The 18,428-nt window shown below is 43.5% G+C and overlaps 3 protein-coding genes across 4 annotated transcripts in view; 1 reads left to right on the top strand and 2 right to left on the bottom strand.

Annotated features, from left to right (window-relative positions):
• The window catches only part of LOC133446816 (solute carrier family 4 member 11-like), a 40,934-nt gene extending 36,391 nt beyond the window's left edge, over nucleotides 1–4,543 (top strand). For both annotated transcript variants that reach the window (XM_061724926.1, XM_061724927.1), the window contains exons 18-20: nucleotides 567–762; nucleotides 3,375–3,544; nucleotides 3,891–4,543. In XM_061724926.1, the coding sequence (XP_061580910.1) occupies nucleotides 567–762; nucleotides 3,375–3,544; nucleotides 3,891–3,957 (433 nt within the window). In that variant the 3' untranslated portion in view covers nucleotides 3,958–4,543. The remainder of the gene's footprint in view (nucleotides 1–566; nucleotides 763–3,374; nucleotides 3,545–3,890) is intronic.
• Nucleotides 4,544–7,267: 2,724 nt separating this feature from the next.
• LOC133447504 (hereditary hemochromatosis protein homolog) lies at nucleotides 7,268–10,013 on the bottom strand. The gene is made up of 2 exons (XM_061726198.1): nucleotides 9,911–10,013; nucleotides 7,268–8,595 (listed from the first exon to the last, which is right to left on the bottom strand). The coding sequence occupies exons 1-2, from the start codon at nucleotides 9,966–9,968 to the stop codon at nucleotides 7,562–7,564; spliced, it is 1,092 nt and encodes a 363-aa protein (XP_061582182.1). The 5' UTR covers nucleotides 9,969–10,013; the 3' UTR covers nucleotides 7,268–7,561.
• A 2,392-nt stretch (nucleotides 10,014–12,405) lies between these two features.
• On the bottom strand, nucleotides 12,406–15,158 carry LOC133447344 (tubulin alpha-1B chain-like). The gene is made up of 4 exons (XM_061726018.1): nucleotides 15,150–15,158; nucleotides 14,014–14,236; nucleotides 13,472–13,620; nucleotides 12,406–13,401 (listed from the first exon to the last, which is right to left on the bottom strand). Exons 1-4 carry the CDS (start codon nucleotides 15,156–15,158, stop codon nucleotides 12,421–12,423), a joined length of 1,362 nt encoding a protein of 453 aa, XP_061582002.1. The 3' UTR covers nucleotides 12,406–12,420.
• Between the last annotated feature and the right edge of the window lie 3,270 nt (nucleotides 15,159–18,428).

Genomic DNA, 18,428 nt, shown 5'->3' on the forward strand with positions numbered 1-18,428 from the left:
ACCAGGCGGATTCACGTGCGCAGCCTTCCAGCTGGACTGTGATTTATAAAGAGAACCTACGTGGAAGTCTGCGTGCACGCGGTTTTATAGATCCGGATTTTTTTTTGCGCCCGCCATTTTCGGCTTTTGAGCGTACGTGCACTTTTAGTATGACTCCTACGCAGTCCATTTTAAATGAGGCCCCTGCTGATGTGAAAACCTGAAACCTGACTCATAAACATTCCCTGTTTTCAGGAAGTCAGTGATATTCCCCAAATCATAATACCGCCCCCACAGCTTTGCACAGTAGTTTGTTCATCCATTGCTTTATTACCTTCATGCACCTGTCAGTCGGGAACTGGGTAAATCTGGACTCATTAGACCACATAACCTTTTTTAATATTAATATTTTTGAGGCAACATGTTTAATAAATGCCAGTGAATCCTACATGCTAAATCTAGGAGACACTTTATGTGGTAAATAACCTGCAGTATGTGCTTATACTGAACATTTTTGAATTAGACAAGAAAATCATTAATCAAATACAGTATTTTAAGTACTTTCCCCTCCCTGTGTATATTTGCAGGATTGTCAGTGTGAAGGAGACGAGACTGACCGCACTGGCGGCTAACATCCTGATCGGCGTGTCAGCTTTCATGTTACCCATCCCTCTGCAGTGGATCCCTAAGCCCGTCCTCTACGGCCTCTTCCTCTACGTCGCAGCCACTTCACTTGATGGAAATCAGATGGTGGACCGCATGACCCTGCTACTGAAGGAACAGGTGAGCAGCAAGGCTACGGTTAGTTTATTTGGCCAGACCCTCAAACCAAGCTTTGACCCTAACAAAAGTTTGAGAGATTACTCACATTTTCAACAGTGACTACGTTTACATGCAGTCAAAATTCAGGTTATTACTAATATTCCGGTTACTGAAACATTTGGAATATTCCGTTTACATGCGTGAGCAAACAGGGTTATCCCTGTATACATGGTAATTAATCATTCGGGATATCCCGATCAAACCAGCGACGCGCGAAGAACGTGATGACGCAATTAGCGTCATTTCCGCTTCTTCCTGTATCCAAATTCAAAACAAATGCTGCTTCGCGCAATTTTTCGCTCACCTTCTTGTAAATCTCACTATCCCGGTACTTTCTACCGTCTACAAATGCAGAAATGTTCATATCCTTCATTACATTTATGAAGTGATTAGTCTCCTCCTCACTCCAAAAGTGTGGCGTGGTCTTGCGTTTCCCCGTGTTTAGAAGAACTTCCTGGACTCAAAAGACCAGGATTCCTTGCGAACAGAGCATGCGCAGGAAACAAATTCATGTTCCGTTTGATGGGGATATTCCGTTTGGGGTTTATATGACTGAATATTCTGGTTTTAAAAGGAGTAACCGAGGGGTCATATTCGGGTTTTTAAAAACCAGAATATGAGCAAATTTGGGTTATTCAAAGGGGTTATTGGCGTTTACATGGCCATGCAAATTCGGGTTATTGCCAATATTCGGGTTTTAAAAGGGTTATTGAGTGCATGTAAACGCAGTCAATGACAAATGCAGAAATCCAGTCTCACATTCAGAAGCCAGCCAGACTTAGATTCAGAGTATAAGAGTTGACGACTGGAAGAACCTCCACAGAAAAGATCAGACACTAATGTCTCTGTTTGGGGCAAAAGCAATTCAGCTAAAGCTGGAAAATAGTCTGTATCCTCAGGCAAAATAAGAATTCATGGTTTCAATACTTTAGATGACTCCAAAAACATCAAAAAGAATGCCATGTCCACCTTTCTTGAACAAAGTGCTTTTGTACCACAAACACATTCCTTCTTTCATATTCACTTCAAGTGGCACACTCTTACGGTGCATCCGAAATGCCATACTAAAAAGTATACTTAAATTCGGCACACTTTTGAGTAAATATCAGTAGTTTGCATTAATTCGGACGTACTATTAAGAGCGCTCACGGCAATTCCTGCCATAGGGAGGGGGTGGGGGGGAGTTGTTACCATGGTAACTTGTCACAGCAGCGTAACAGCGCTCCGCTCTGCTCTTTCCCGTTTATTCTGGTCGAAACAATATGACATTATATAATATTCTTAAATACGAATATTATAATATTAATATTATATAATAATATTATTATACTTAATATTATACTCATAACATATACGTATCACTTAGCAACCAAACGCCGCTGCATTGCATTGTGGGAAGTTTCTGCTCGGCTAGTGTCCATCAATCCACACTAAAAAATTTCTCCGGAATGAGTATGGATAGAGCATACTATTGAGTACGTTCTAATGTGTCGGACGCATTAAAAAATCTCGCACACTCATTTTGCATACTCATTAGGGTGGAAGTATGCAATTTCGGACGCAGCGTTAGTCGACTGAGACCTACACAGGCTATATCTATTGAATCTATGTAGTGCTTTTTTCCATTATAAATAAAACACTTATGACGTATCAGAGACAATGTGGGGTTCAAAAGGACACTTTGACATGTGGACCGTGAGGCTGTGAGCATGATACTGACACTCCCATACTTCACCGCTTGGAAGACATTTTGAGGGCCGAGTGATCAGTATGATCAGTCAGGTTTTACTCTTTTCAGACTCCGGGAGATTAATTGTCTCCATGTTCAACCACAAACTATAATCTGGCTTTTTCAATGGTGGTTTTGGAGCAGTGCCTTCCTTTCACTCAGTCTGTGTTGGTGTTTTACTGTGGTTAATCACACTCTTGGTTTGAGCCAACACCTTCACAACATCATTTGCTGTTGTTCTGGGGTTCATTTGAACATTTCACACCAAAGCACATTAATCTCCAAGTCACGGAAACCATCTCTTTCCTGAGCAGCTCGGTTCTCCAATGCTGTCTGACTTTTTTCAGTAGACAAATTTTGGAGGCATTTGTAATATGTACCGAAGGATGTAACATTCTTGTGAAGAGGTTTTTTCCCCCTGATGTATTGGCTGATTTAATTGTTTTTCCTATTACGTTATGCAATGAGGAGCTTTCCTTTGAAGGTGTGCTTTAAAACACATCCACAGCTGTGCTTCCAATTAACTCAAATAACACCATTTAGTTTATTAAAAAGCTTCTAATAAGAAAACATCTTCATGTGCGATTCTTCAGAGTCTAAAGTTAAGCTGACTGTGGTCTTTAACAACTTGAAGTGATGTAATTAAAAATTCTCTCATTATCCTAATATTAAGAAAGAAAAATGGGAACCCTAACTGACCTTAAAACAGGAAAAGCTTCTTCAACTTTACTCTGAGACACAAGAAGTCTCTCTTTTTTTTTTTTAACTACATGTGAATTTGTCGCAACTGTGACAAAAGGTCTAGGTTTCTTTGTGTTTACTCTACTTGCTCTTGTCTGTCCAGACCTCTTATCCCCCCACCCACTACATTCGCCGCGTGCCGCAGAGGAAGGTGCACTGCTTCACTGCGCTGCAGATGATCCAGCTGATCATCCTGTGTGCGTTTGGGATGTATCCCCTGCCCTACATGAAGATGGTTTTCCCCCTTCTGATGATCCTGCTGGTCCCGATCAGGTGAGACAATCCTGTTTGTTCTTTACATTTTCAAAAGACGGAGGTTTCTTGAAGATTCTGCTCTTCAAATAAAAGGGAAAGAATAAGAAAACTGCCTTGCATTTCATCAAAATACGCAAAACAATTTAATTTATGTGTTGCATTTAAATCAATCATTAGACCAAAAGCTATATTTGTTTTATACTTCTTTATGTTTGAACCTCTTCAGCAATCCTTCACCCCAATATAAATAAATGAAACATTAAGGATTTTGAGGTTGTAAGGTGAAAAGGTTTTGTGGTCTTGCTTTAACACATGAAGAGGCAATTTCCATAGTACATGTGATTGTTTATGTGTTTCACCTCAGGACCAGCTTGCTTCCCAGAGTGATCGATGCCAAGTATCTGGACATCATGGATTCCCAGTACATGTAGAGCAACAAAGCAACCGTGTGAGACCAAGGAAGACTGAAGGGAACAGACTCTGTTGAAAAACTGAATGCAAAGCATCTGAATCTGAGATTTTATTCCAAGGACTTGCTGATGACTGTATGACCATCTGCAGCCTTCCTTTGCTTTGGCTTGCTCACTTTACATTTACCGTAACATTGCTGCATCTTTATTGTTTATAATATAAGTAGATATGAGCTATTTCATAAGTGGACAAGTCGGTTTTAAGCTTGAAAAAGGTGGGTGCACAGATTGATGTAAACTTCTGTAATACTTTTGATCATTGATTTAATTATGGCATTACATTGTTTAAAAGATAGATGCTTGTGTTTTAAAGTGAGAAGTTGATAATACAATTGTGCTAACAAGTCCCTCTCACTGCTGAAGAGTATATGTGGCTTTAAGAGAATGTGTTGCTTTAAAAACACGTCAGGTTTCATGAAAAATGTTTCATTTATGTAGCTATTAAAAATAAAACAACTTTTTGGGAGGCGTAAGACACTCATGCTTGCTGTTTTTTTTTTTTTTGTATTTTAGGTGGTGAAATATAATAAATCTGAGACAAAAAACCTTTTAGATCGATTGGATTCATCTTTTTTTGTTTTACCACACAACAATTCTGTAAGAAAAAGACATGTAAGCACCATTTTTGGCTTTGAACTTTTGGCTCTGTTGGAAATATATGGGGCCTCACTTATAAAGCTTGCTTGCGCACAAAACAGGGCTTGAAAGATGCGCACGCCACCTTCTACGCAAACGTTGGGTTTAAAAAAAAAAAAACTAACCGAAAAATGTGTGTATCTTTACGCCAACCCTGACCCTCGCGCACGAATATTTTGAAGATATGGGGAACTGGCGACGCAGGCGATGAGGTGGTGAAATGAAGCCAGATTCATACAATTTAATAGCGCTGATCGTGTCCCTCTGTGTTTGAAGCACAGCGTCAGTCAGGACTCTGGTGCTGCTGCTGCAGCCGCGGTGCAGGACACGCCGGGCCGGGAACCTCCTCGTCACCCACCGCGACAACTGGAGAGTGACTGACGATAGAACAAATGAGGCCGGGCCACTCTACGGAGCCCCTAAAGCAGGGGTCACCAACCCTGGTCCTCGAGGGCCCCTATCCAGCATGTTTTAGGTGTCTCCCTGCATGAACACACCTGATTCTAATCAATGGTCGTCATTAACTTGTCATCAAGGTCTGGACATCTCTGTTGTTGACACAGCTCCTTGTATCATGGTGTGCTGAAGCAGGGAAAGATCTAAAACATGCTGGATAGGTGCTCTCCAGGACCAGGGTTGGTGACCCCTGCCCTAAAGGGACTCAGATTTTTTTCATATATATTGTAGCGACCCTGCAGAAATGTTTAGTAATGTTGTCATGTTCAGATGTTCTGTTTAATGTTAGGCCTCCAGACAGGAGCGGGGACTGGCAGACTCCGCTGGGACTCACACATTGTCCCCACTGATAATACAATGAATATCTGCTTGCAAAGCTTTCTGGCGACCTCTCCTGGATGAAAAAAGGTACTACAACTGTGAATTCACCATTGTCATATTCCACTTACCATAAGCTCCCACAAATATTACCGGTGTTATTGGCTTTATAACATTTTAAGTAGATTCAGGGGCAACAGACTCCGTGTTGAGGGGATTGTCCTCTGCAGCCAAAGCAGTGGACGGTTTGTTCATTCAGTTTCTGCAACTGGTCACGTGGTGCGTTGAGATGGACCACTCCTTTTATGTTTCTAAACATTGCCCACTTTTTCTGATGGGACAAGATTTAATTCATGCTTTGGGTTTGTCACTCATTTCGACACCTGAAGGTCTTAAGGGAACAAAACTGAATGCAAATGATGAGAACTCTTGTATGCTTCCCAGTGGCAGTTTCAGGTGCAGAGCATCTGCTTTGGGCTACAAGGAGCGCGGTCTCACCGACAAGTACTTTGTGTCAAACGTTACACTCCATTGCACTTCACATCTCAGTGTTGGGGTGATAATGAATATGAACAACTTTGGTACCGTGTAGACTCTTGTAGTGAGAAGTTAACTCAGTACTGGTCCATGCATATTTGTGCTTTGTCTGTTGCACTGACTGCTTCACAGGAAAAGCTGTAGGTGCGTGAGCAGTTGTGTATGTCTGTGTAACTGTGTGTGTGCAAAGTGAAAACAAGGTTTTACCTGAACTGGAACTACAGTGGAGGAGAGAGGACACAACCACGCCACCCGAGAGACCAGAAGTCGACAAGGAGTAAACCCGAACCCAGGTCACCAGCAGACCCATGGAGAACCAGAAGAGGGCGGAAGGAAACCTCCCGGCCAGCAAGCCCTGCCCCTTCCCAGCAGGTGACAGAGGGAAGCCCCGGGCGGAGCCCCCATGACCACGGGAGGAGGCAGCCAGGAAACCCACGGTGATGTACCAGGACCCAGCCGAGCACCAGCCACCCGGGAAAGGCTGATCACGGGGCCAAGAGGTCCACACCCTCCAGGCCCACAACCCCCACCCGGCGAGAGGCCAGCCTGCCTGGCGAGACGGGGCCACCCCGACCAGACAACGCCGGCGGGCCGGCACCCGCGCCAATGGAACCAGGAATCCCACAGCCAAAGGCGTGCCCAGCTGCAAGGGCAGCAGGGGGAAGCGGAGACGGGCACGGAGCGCAAGAACCCCCCAACAAGGAGCCAGCCAGACACGCCCAACAGCAAAGAGCCCCAAACCCAAGTTAGACAACGGACACCAATTCACACAGACACTAACATACTAACATACACTCACTGTGCCGGGTCGCAGGAGGAACGAGGCTCAAACATGTGTTAAAATATAGCACACGCAAAATTTTCAATGCAAAATTCATTGCTTAGATGTCTCCAAAGCTAATATGACAGCAGCACATTAAGCACTAACTTCTCAGGTCAAAGTCTCAAAAACCCAGTTTAAAGAGCTCCACAGTCTCCTTACTGGACTCTTTAAAGAGTCAGACAGTCAAGATAACACTCAGTCATTAAATCTACTCAACCTTCCTTCCATCATCTCAGTCATTAAACAATTTAGAATTAAATAAATTAAACTGTCTCAGAAATCCCCAGTTTCTTCAGGACACGGTACATCAGGTCCACATCCACGCGAGGTAATGTTGGCAGTAGTCTGCTGGTCCTGGTTGCACAGACGATGTCCGCCAAAATGTTGTGGAAAAACCTATAAACGCTCTTTAATATGTTATTTCAAAACAAGGTGAATAACTGGAAACTAATTTACCAAGAATTTACCAAGACTTGAGAGATGATCCATATTTCAGTCGATTTTATTTAAGCTATTGCAGGCGTCTCGATGCAGAATGATGGTTAAAAACAGGCAGCATAATAATTTTAAAGCATAAATGATGATTCATTCTTAAGATTCAGAAAAACAGAGCTAATCTTTTAGGGACACATTATCAGTCTCTAGACTCTGCTCTCTGTACGAGGATACATTTTCTCCACACAGTAGCTTTGGTTTAATAAAGTGGCGAATGCTACATTTTCCACCACTATATCATCAGTTTTTTGGCGTCTCCGTTGTGAGATCAATGTCACAATTCCGCACTGGGCGCAGGGTTTATTTGCAGGAAAACTGCTTCAGTGGAGCCGTCACGTCCCGGTCCTCCACCCCTGGCTCCGATCCCTCATGAAGTGCTTCCTCTGACCCTGACCTCTTCCTCATCTTCATCATCAGCACCAGCAGCAGGATGACGACAACCAGTAGGACGACGGGAGCAGAGATGACGTGGACTCTGAATGAATGGAAAGACTCGGCCCTCCAGCTCACATCCAGCCGGTTGTCCAGACTCAGGTGAGACGCTGCACAGGTGTACTTGTGCTTCCTCTGCAGCTCCTCTACATCCACCATCAGCGTCTTGCTCAGCTGGTAGAGACCGTTGCCGTTGGGCAGCACTGAGCCAACGGTAATTTGGTCCTCGTCCACGGGTTCACCGTCCCGCAGCAGCGTCAGGTTGATGTGGCGAGGGTAGAAGTCTGTGGCCAGACAGGTGATCTGGGCCCCGCCCCCCCCCGGCTGTGATAGGAGGCGTAGTCGAGGTCGAACACGACGCATCACCAGGTGCTTGTTGCTCTCTAGCAGGTGTCGCACAGTCTGGGCACATAAGGGCCGGACGATGTTTGTGTAGAGAGTCTGCACGTACATCTGCTTCATGGTGTCCCAGTGGAAATCCCAACCATCACCACCGCCGTACAGGAAGTGAGTCTTGTTACAATGGATGCTGTCGGCATCATGACCATTCGCACCTTCCCTGAAAATCACAAGTGTTGCCTGACCGTCTTCCTGGACCTCACAAACCACCGTCCTCTGTTGAACGTAGACGCCTGGAGAGGTCAGGTTCAGCTGTCTTCTGACTATGTCCAACCTCCCCCTCATCTCCGACATCGTCTCACGCAGCAAATTCAAGAAGAACTGTCCCAGGTCAAGCTCTGCCCCTTTCTCACCTCCATCACCAACCTTTATCAGTTGGTCTGTGTCTGAGTCATAGTACCCCACCTGGATGTCATCCAGCAACAGAACCATGGAGAACTCTGAGAACTGGGTTGGTCCTGAGATATAGGTGAACAACGTCCACAGAGAGTGATTTCCAAAGCCTAAAAAATACAGAGAATTATGGGTAAAACACAACATGAAGATCGAAGTGATCGTCAGATTAGAATTTACAGAGAAACCAGTTGTGTTCTTAGGCCCAATCCCAATTCCACTTCACTCGCCCTTCTTTTCTCCACTCGCCCTTCTTTTCTCCACTCGCCCTTCTTTTCTTCCCTAACCCCTAAAAAAGAAGGGGGAGATTTTAGGGCACTTGAAATCTAGGGCACTTGGCCCAGGTGCCTGTCCCATTTCTCCTACTCCCCCTCGTTTTCATCCCTACCCTGATCAGGAAGCTGAGAGCCAAAAGCTGTTTTAATTTCAGCTGTAGCGCTGTTATGGCACTTTATTAAGTTTTAATATTTTTTCCAGGTATAAAGGTAACCTTTAAGATCCGCAACCGGGGCTCAGTTTATCCAAATAACGCCTGTTAAGAAATTTGCTCCGAAATTTCGAGATTTCTGTCTGCCGGCTCCGGAGCTTGGGTCCGCGTTAAATCGACGCAGAGCCTACGGCGTAGGTTGCGTAACCTACACCGTAGGCTCTGCGTTGGTGTAACGTGGAACCATAAATCCCTTTATTCTGGTGTGATCTTCGGCAACTTTATCTGAAAGTGTGTAAATTAGCCAGATAACAGCTGGATTACTTTGTGGTTTCTGAAAACAATTATATCATAAACATCCAAAACAAATCTGACGAGTCACAGGATTATTTCTCTCTATTTCTCTGAGACGAGTCTGCCTGTTTGCCTTCGGTCGGCGAGTCAAATCGACGCAGAGCCTACGGCGTAGGTTACGTAGCCTACGGCGTAACATAACAGCCTTTACTCCGGCGCGATCTTAGTGAACAACGGACAAAAAAGGGATTATGTACATTCACTGAGTGAATATTATGAAAGTAAAATATTGGTTTGTCACTAGAAATGTAATCAAAACGCATTTTTATGCAGAAACTATTTATTCACAAAAAAATAAGAAATGTCCGCCATGTTTTTTTTATTGATTCAGTCCGCCCTTGACGATGACGACGAAAAGCACTCTGGGAAATTTTCATACCCCCTCGCTCGCGAAGTCAGCATCTGAAATCCCTTGATCCGTAGGGGCTATTCTCAGCCCCTCGCCCTCGTTATGCCCCCTCCCCCTAGGTGAAAAGAGGAATTGGGACAGCACTACCTTCACGGGAACGCGCAAAAGTTAGGGGTAGTGAAGAAAACGAGGGCGAAGGGTTCAATTGGGACGCAGCCTAAATAGTCCTCCTTCTGGTTCTCTGAAAAGAAACACGAAATACAGAAAAACAGCTGTTTCCAGCAGTATTTGTTACCTGAACTCATCACCAGGTGGAGGAGCAGAGACCCCGACATCAGCTGGAGAACAAACATATTTATTAGACGCTGATCAGTCCCGATCGTCTGTTTCTGTCTCTGTGTCTTTACTGCCTGTTTTTTAGAAGGAAGCAGGGCAGATTAAAGGGCTTTAACCAATCAGGATGAAGAAGAACATGGAGGCGTTTGCAGTCAGACAGGTTATACTCCTACCTGAACTCACAGCATGAGGAAGCAAAGTCCATCCCATCAGGTTCGTTCCTGCAGGTCAAGCGTTCAGGGGAATTCCTGAGGCTCATTCAGGCAGCTGGTTGAACTATCATAAACTATATATCTATTAACCTTCTTTTTACGTGTTTGTGTTATTTTCCCAGATCTGGCTGGCCTGTATAGGCAAATGTTTGGGGCGCCGTGGCCCCCAGGGGGTGCTACAAAATCAGAAAAATATCACCTTCAATATAATCATAATACAACTACTCATTATTAACATGGATTCAATTGTAAAGCAAGCCCCAATAAATACTACTACAAATGATAACACCAGGTGAAGTAAAAGCATTAGACTGATACAACACTGTAGTGGACGCAGTATTAAAAAGCACCACTAGATGTCTGTAAAAGTATTTTTTATACAAACAAGGCGTGTTTTTTGGGGGTTCAACTATCAATCAATCATACAATTCCAATGCCAACATGCAATCAATGTTGATACAACGTATTATGTTTGTCGCAGACCAGGCCTCAACATGGATTCAATGTTTCTGCCTAATCATGTTTTTTTTTTCCTTTAACACTAAAGCCGGGCATACACTGCGATTATCGGCTCGTTTTGAGCCGATTTTCCAGTCGTGCGACTTTTTTTTGATCGGGCCCGATTTTGACCCAATCGTTGCTCGTGCCTCGTGCAGTGTACGTGGGGTAACGACGAGAGATTAACACCTCACGACGAGCTCCCGATCACAAATCGTGAGGTCGCAAGAAAATCAAGCGTGTTTGAAATCCTCGTCGCTCCTCGTGAAGGCATCGCACAGTTGAAGCAGGGCTGCGACCCGATTTACCTCATCCTTTCACAGAGAGCATGCGCAATCTCTGATGTCACCTCAAAAACTATTATTTGTAGTTGAAGTGTTGCAAATTCACATTACAAATCATGTTTTAATAGCAAAAAAAAGACCGCATTTCCACGTTCGGTGCGTGTCGCCGCGTACCCTGCGCCGTAGGCTCTGCGTTGGTGTAACGCGGAACCATAAATCAGCCTTCAGTGTGTGCGCTGTCTGCTGTAGGCCGTCAGGTCACCCACCTTTTCGTTTCATCTCGTTCCCACCTCCTGCGTGTAAATTCTTTTCACTTTAAAAAAAAGAGCTATTTATGTTAAGCATAGGATAAAAGTTTGAACTCGGATTTTTGGGAAGTATTTTTGTTACTCTTGTCTGGATTAAATATTTAATCCGCGGTAAATTAGCTAAAGTGGGCGTGTTCTATCTGGTTCAGAGGTCTGCACGTCCTGGATATTTTTTAGATGATCTGAGATTTTGGTGATCAACATTGCACCTTCAGTGACAAAAAGAGAAAAACAGGCTTCAAAAGGACTCTTAAATCCTGAGTGACGTCACCGGGGGTTTGTCCAGTTTTAGTCGACGGTTGACCCTGGATTTGGACCAGAACTATTGTGCCTTTTTAATAGAAAAGGGATGATGTGTTAATTACTTGAGCAAAGATGAAACGAGGAACAAACTCCTGGTGGGGTCAGATGATGAGAATCCATCCTTGGTGTCTTCCATCAGGGGAAAAAAAGCTTCATCACCTGCTGCTGAGGTTCATCCAAGTGTAATTAATCTGACCTTTGTTCTCCTTTCCAGGACAGTTTGAGTTTGCGCTGATGAGGTGAACACCGACAAAAAAATACATTTCCACTTCATAAAATGGTGAAAAAGTGTGTATTTCTGCCTTCATTAATCCAATGTGAAAGTTACAGTTAGATCTGCAGCAGAAATCAGTGAAAGGTTAACTGATTTCAGATTTTAAAGGGGGACTAAAGTGAGTTTTGTTAAATATGACACTGATCTAAGAGCCTACAGAGAGGGTGGAGTCAAGTGTCAGACCCCCCCCTAAAAGCTGCTATTATGAAACGGTAGCATTTCAGCATTTGAATGAGCTTAAAAGTGAAACATTGACAAATTCACTTTAATTTAGATTTCCAGACTTAACACATTTCAGATGCCAAACTCAAACAAACATCAACTGCATTTCCGTCATGAACACAAACATCAACTGCATTTCCGTCATGAACACAAACAAACATCAACTGCATTTCCGTCATGAACTCAAACAAACATCAACTGCATTTCCGTCATGAACACAAACAAACATCAACTGCATTTCCGTCATGAACACAAACAAACATCAACTGCATTTCCGTCATGAACACAAAACTTGAGAACTGGCTGACGGATGTTCAAGGATCTAATTCTCCTCTTTCGTTCTCCTTTCCGACGCTGCCGCTTACGTCTTAATATTCCCCTGCCTCTTCCTCTCCTCCATCATCAACGCTGTCAACTCCCACCTCCTCGTAATCCTTCTCCAGAGCCGCCATGTCCTCCCGGGCCTCGGAGAACTCTCCCTCCTCCATCCCCTCCCCCACGTACCAGTGGACGAAGGCCCGCTTGGCGTACATCAGGTCAAACTTGTGGTTGAGCCGAGCCCAGGCCTCGGCGATGGCGGTGGTGTTGCTCAGCATGCACAAAGCCCTCTGCACCTTGGCCAGGTCTCCCCCGGGAACCACGGTGGGGGGCTGGTAGTTGATGCCCACCTTGAAGCCGGTGGGGCACCAGTCCACGAACTGGATGCTGCGCTTGGTTTTGATGGTTGCTATGGCGGCGTTGACGTCTTTGGGCACCACGTCTCCGCGGTACAGCAGGCAGCAGGCCATGTACTTGCCGTGGCGAGGGTCGCACTTCACCATCTGGTTGGCCGGCTCGAAGCAGGCGTTGGTGATCTCAGCTACGGTCAGCTGCTCGTGGTAGGCCTTCTCCGCCGAGATGACGGGGGCGTAGGTGGCCAGAGGGAAGTGGATCCGGGGATACGGCACCAGGTTGGTCTGGAACTCCGTCAGATCCACGTTGAGGGCGCCGGCGAAGCGGAGGGAGGCGGTGATGGAGGACACGATCTGACTGATGAGCCGGTTCAGGTTGGTGTAGGTGGGACGCTCGATGTCCAGGTTCCTGCGGCAGATGTCGTAGATGGCCTCGTTGTCCACCATGAAGGAGCAGTCCGAGTGCTCCAGGGTGGTGTGGGTGGTCAGGATGGAGTTGTACGGCTCCACCACCGCCGTGGACACCTGGGGGGCCGGGTAGATGGAGAACTCCAGCTTGGACTTCTTGCCGTAGTCCACGGACAGACGCTCCATCAGCAGGGAGGTGAAACCAGAGCCGGTGCCCCCGCCGAAGCTGTGGAACACCAGGAAGCCCTGCAGGCCGGTGCACTGGTCCGCCTGTCCACAGAGAAAACCGTGAGGAAACAGTCGATGCCTTGGAGGTGAAAACCACTTGAGAGGAACTCACCAGTTTCCGGATCCGGTCCAGAACCAGGTCTATGATTTCTTTCCCGATGGTGTAGTGTCCCCGGGCGTAGTTGTTGGCAGCATCCTCCTTGCCAGTGATCAGCTGCTCGGGGTGGAACAGCTGACGGTAGGTCCCCGACCGCACCTCATCTGAAAGAGAGGGGGGGACAAAGACCTGAAAATGTTAAACTTTACTGTCTCAGAACACACACGCAAATATAACATTACACTGGAAATTATTATTAAAAAAAAAATATATATTTATATGGGACAATGCATATTGATGGCCACCTATCCTTCAGATTTGTTCACAATAATTCTGCAATTACTTACATGAAAATAAATGTTTTCCAATCATTTATGCTCTGTGTCTTAATTCATAGTCATTTTAAAATTGTAAAATTGAATTTGTGTCTGAGGTTGGGCCCGTGGGGAGGGGTTAGTTCCTACAAGAACTTTATCCTACTTCCACCCCTGGTCAGCAGTTTCAAATCATTAAAATGTGATCTGCTCAGACTGAAAAGCAGCAGAACTGATCATCACCGATGACGGTGGGCTCCAGGTCCACAAAGACGGCTCTCGGCACGTGTTTTCCAGCTCCAGTTTCACTGAAGAAGGTGTTGTAGGAGTCGTCTCCTCCGCCGACTGTCTTGTCACTTCGGGTCTGTCCGTCCGGCTGGATGCCATGCTCCAGGCAGTAAAGCTCCCAGCATGCATTTCCAATCTGAACACCGGCCTGGCCCACGTGCACCGAGATACACTCACGCTGGGAATTTCAGGAGAAGACAAGAGAAACACTTTACACTGAAAGATTATATGCAAAAAATTTAAATTACTATAAAAAGAAAAAATATATAACATTATATAAAAATAAAGATATAAAATTTAAAGATTATACGCAAAACATTAAAATAACTATAAAAACATTATTATATATTATATGCACACACACACACACACACACACACACACACACACATATATATAAAAAATAATAAAATTAAAAATTTTAAAAATTTGCTGTTTTTCTGAATTAACGATATAACATTTTAATTAAAAAATAAATCTGCTCTGTTTTTCCTCAAAACTTGCACGAAGCTTCATTCACTTGAGAGCTCGATTTCATGGAAGCAAACATGTTCCTGTCCAGTTTAATCCAGTTTTATTTTGGTTTGAAACATTAGGAGATACTCTTGTCTTTAAGTTATATAGATGGTATTGTTAAACCTCAGGACTTTGCGGATGTTCAGACGGAAAGTCCATTCTGATCTGCTGGAGTAGCAAACAAAACAAACCTTGTGCCGCTTTTATCAGCAGGTGCTTTTTGTGTCAGTTAGGCTTCACTTTCTACTGCCGTTAAACTTTAACCGTTAAAGTCTCGGCGAGACGCCTTCAAAATAAAAGCACTAAATAGCTGTCTGCTTAATACATAATAAAATAAAAGCCTGGCTTTAAAGAACTTTAATGAGAAAACACATTTATAGAAATACTCTGCTCATTTACATTATGTTGTTTTTGTGTTTTATATTGTGACAACGCTGGGGTTAAGGTCTGCTTAGGTTTAAGCACAAAACCACTTGTTTAAGGTCTGTAAAAGTTGTATAGTTTCCTTAGTTAAGGTTATGAAAACCTTTTGCACCCGTTTTTCTGCCGACACAAACGACTGTCGTGGTGTTTACTGTTGCCATGACGACGAAGGCTGCCGTTTCAAGTGATCATTTTAATCCAAACCTTGATCATTTGCTAAGGAAACTATACAACTTTTACAGACCTTAAACAAGTGGTTTTGTGCTTAAACCTAAGCAGACCTTAACCCCGGCGTTGTCACAATATAAAAACACAAAACATAATGTAAATGACCTTTAAAATGAGTAGAGTATTTCTAGAAATGTGTTTTATGTTTTCTCATTAACGTTCTTTAAAGCCAGGCTTTTATTTGTTATGTTTTAAGCAGACAGATATTTAGTGCTTTTATTTTGAAGGCGTCTCGCCGAGTGAGGAAAAATAGCAGTTTTTTTTTTCCATTAAAATGTTTTATCGTTAATTCAGAAAAACAGAGCAATTTGTTTTTTCTCAAGTGAATGCGAACATTTCTGTAGGAAAGTTCTCATGACTAAACTGAAATTTAGGCTTTGGCCTCTTGGGCGTTGGTTTAAAAAAATACATGAAAAGAAAAACATCCATCTCTGTATCAAACACGAACCCTGTTTAACAGCAGAGAAATTTAATTTTACATTACGTTTTCAGACTCAATGTCAAAGAAAAATTGATGATGCATTTTAACAAAGAAATTGACACGAGGTGAGAAAGTTTCAACTTTTGAATCGAAATAAACCTGACAATTAAGAAACACTTACCATGTTTGCTGTATTAAGGTGGAAAAAAGGCAAGTAGATAAAAGTTTCGCTACGCAGACAGACGTTAAAGCGTCTCTATGGCAACTGTGACTGAACCGTTGGGCGGAGATATTTATACTCGCCCAACAACCGGAAGTTCGTTCTTTCACCTGATTGGTCGCTGTTTCTTTGCCGTTAATTGCATTACGTTAGTTACACGTTAGTTACTTATACTTAGTTACATTTACACTGCGTCTAACAAACAGCTTCGTAGTTCCCTGGTTGCTGCAGCATGAAACAAAGAGCCACATTGTTGATTTATAATATCTTTCGTTTTAAGTTGTTGCCGTATTTAAACCCACACAGCTTTTCATCTGTTAACAGTTTAACAGTTAGGTCTAGTTTTACAACTAAACACACTTCCGGTTACAGGCCTCAAAATAAGATACCTACAAATGTATTTTGTGGTTAAAAATATTCCTTGATACATAAATTATCAGATTTCCTAATTTTACATATTCAAATATGTGGTATATATCTGAGAACTTTTATACATCCTTGTCTCTCGAACTTAAGCTGGGCATACACTGTGCGATATTTTAAATCGTATGAGACTGCCCCATCTCACACTGCACGACTAGATCGTGGAGTTCAAAAGTTCAGAGCCCACGATTTATGGTCTCACACTGTATGAGCCGATGCTCGGATGCGACCCGTCTGCTCACACTATACGATCATTATCCTCCCGTCGGACCTCTGTGTACTGGAACTCGAGGCCGGTTTTGGGTCAGGGGTGGGCTGTTCCAATCCAAACGTGCGTCCTGCCCACCTGATCAAAGGTTATGGGGATCCTTTATTTTTTTTATAATTTTATTTTTTTATATATATTAAAAACATCCCAAAATATCTGTACCGTTTCTGATTGGGTGGGCACTGCGCATCATTTTTAGACACAACAAAGAACGCATACCACAAAAGTTGTGTCTCGGCGGAGGAACCGACGTCCCAGCAAAATGAGAAGAGAAAAAAGAGTTGTTCCTAACAGCAGACAGCGCACACACTAAAGGCTGATTTATGGTTCCGCGTTACACCAACGCAGAGCCTACGGCGTAGGGTACGCGGCGACCCGCACCGTATGTGGAAATGCGGTCTTTTTTTGCTATTAAAACATGATTTGTAATGTGAATTTGCAACACTTAAACTACAAATAATAGTTTTTGACGTGACATCAGAGATTGCGCATGCTCTCTGCGAAAAGATGAGGCAAATCGGGTCGCAGCCCTGCTTCAACTGTGCGATACCTTCACGAGGAGCGACCAGGATTTCAAACAAGCTTGATTTTCTTGCGACCTCACGATTTGTGATCGGGAGCTCGTCGTGAGGTGTTAATCTCTCGTCGTTACCCCACGTACACTGCACGAGGCACGAGCAACGATTGGGTCGAAATCGGGCCCGATCAAAAAAAAGTTGCACGACTGGAAAATCGGTTCAAAACGAGCTGATAATCGCACAGTGTCTGCCCGGCTTAAGTCATAACATTTTTTTTGTCCGTTTCTGGAAGCTAATGTGACGATGCAGTCGACGCGGAAAAAAATGTTTCTTCTTCTCTTAAATCGTTAAAATAAGAATATTCTGCCATCGAATGACGAAAAATAGTATTTGTGTTTTATCATTGTGACTGTGGCAAAACTATAGCTCAAGCTGAAGGAACGTAGCAAAGTGAGACAAATAGATTAAGATAAATAAATCTGTAAATGCCACAAAGGAGGGTTCTTTGTCTTTATTCAGTCTATTTGTGCTTTTCAGCTTTGTGATCAGCAAACATGTTTGTAATTTATAAGGAAAAGTCAAGTAAGTTGTGTCTTTAATCTTAAAACAAGTTTACCTTTACTGCCATGCTTGTATCTAGAGTCAATTTGATTGATTTTATAACCTTACCAGAGCTTTTCTGCATCAGCACTGTGCCAGAATTTTCTCCAGCTAAATGCAGAAAAGACAGAGGTGATCCTTTTTGGCCCTAAAAATGAAAGGGAAAAGATCAGCGTTCACCTTGGCTCCATGTCATTGACAGCTACAAATCAAGCCAAAATCTTGGTGTAATTATTGACTCAGACCTGAACTTCAACAGCCATCAAAAGTTTATCACTAAATCTGCCTATTACCACCTGAAAACATGGCTAGAATTAAAGGGTTTGTAGGAGCCATTTGTTATGTTGTGCAGGTATTTGCTTTTCCACTAGGGTGCAGTATGACTTCAGATACTTTCTTTCTCTCCAACCCTTGCCCCAGCTGCTGTTGATCAGAAATGCTGATTAGTTTGAGTTGAGTGGTGGTGGGAGGCACACACAGTTTTTAAACGGCAACCAGAGAGACAATAGAAACCCTTTTTGTTCTGTCAATTTACCCTTTTGTTCAACTAAACGGGAACCTCACCCAAAGATATTACTTTTGCAACCTTTCCTTTTTATTCACTCTGGAGTCGAGTCAAGAACAAACCATCCCAAACCACCAACAGGTTACAATTTTGGTTTTTTGAGTAGTCACCACAGTTCAGTATGTATGACAGTGTAATTAAATTACACCTCAATGCCATAAAAGAACAGCAGAAATCTGGAAAAAGAC

The sequence above is a fragment of the Cololabis saira genome, chromosome 7 (assembly GCF_033807715.1).
Source record: "Cololabis saira isolate AMF1-May2022 chromosome 7, fColSai1.1, whole genome shotgun sequence".
NCBI classification, from domain to species: Eukaryota; Metazoa; Chordata; class Actinopteri; order Beloniformes; family Belonidae; genus Cololabis; species Cololabis saira.

Coding starts and splice junctions, on each gene's coding strand:
- LOC133447504 (XM_061726198.1), bottom strand. CDS start 9,968: ATGTTTGTTCTCCAGCTGATGTCGGGGTCTCTGCTCCTCCACCTGGTG. Junction 8,596..9,910: donor CCACCTGGTGATGAGTTCAG/GTAACAAATACT, acceptor TGTATTTTTTAG/GCTTTGGAAATCACTCTCTG.
- LOC133447344 (XM_061726018.1), bottom strand. Junction 13,621..14,013: donor CCTGGAGCCCACCGTCATCG/GTGATGATCAGT, acceptor CCTCTCTTTCAG/ATGAGGTGCGGTCGGGGACC. Junction 13,402..13,471: donor TGGACCGGATCCGGAAACTG/GTGAGTTCCTCT, acceptor CTCTGTGGACAG/GCGGACCAGTGCACCGGCCT.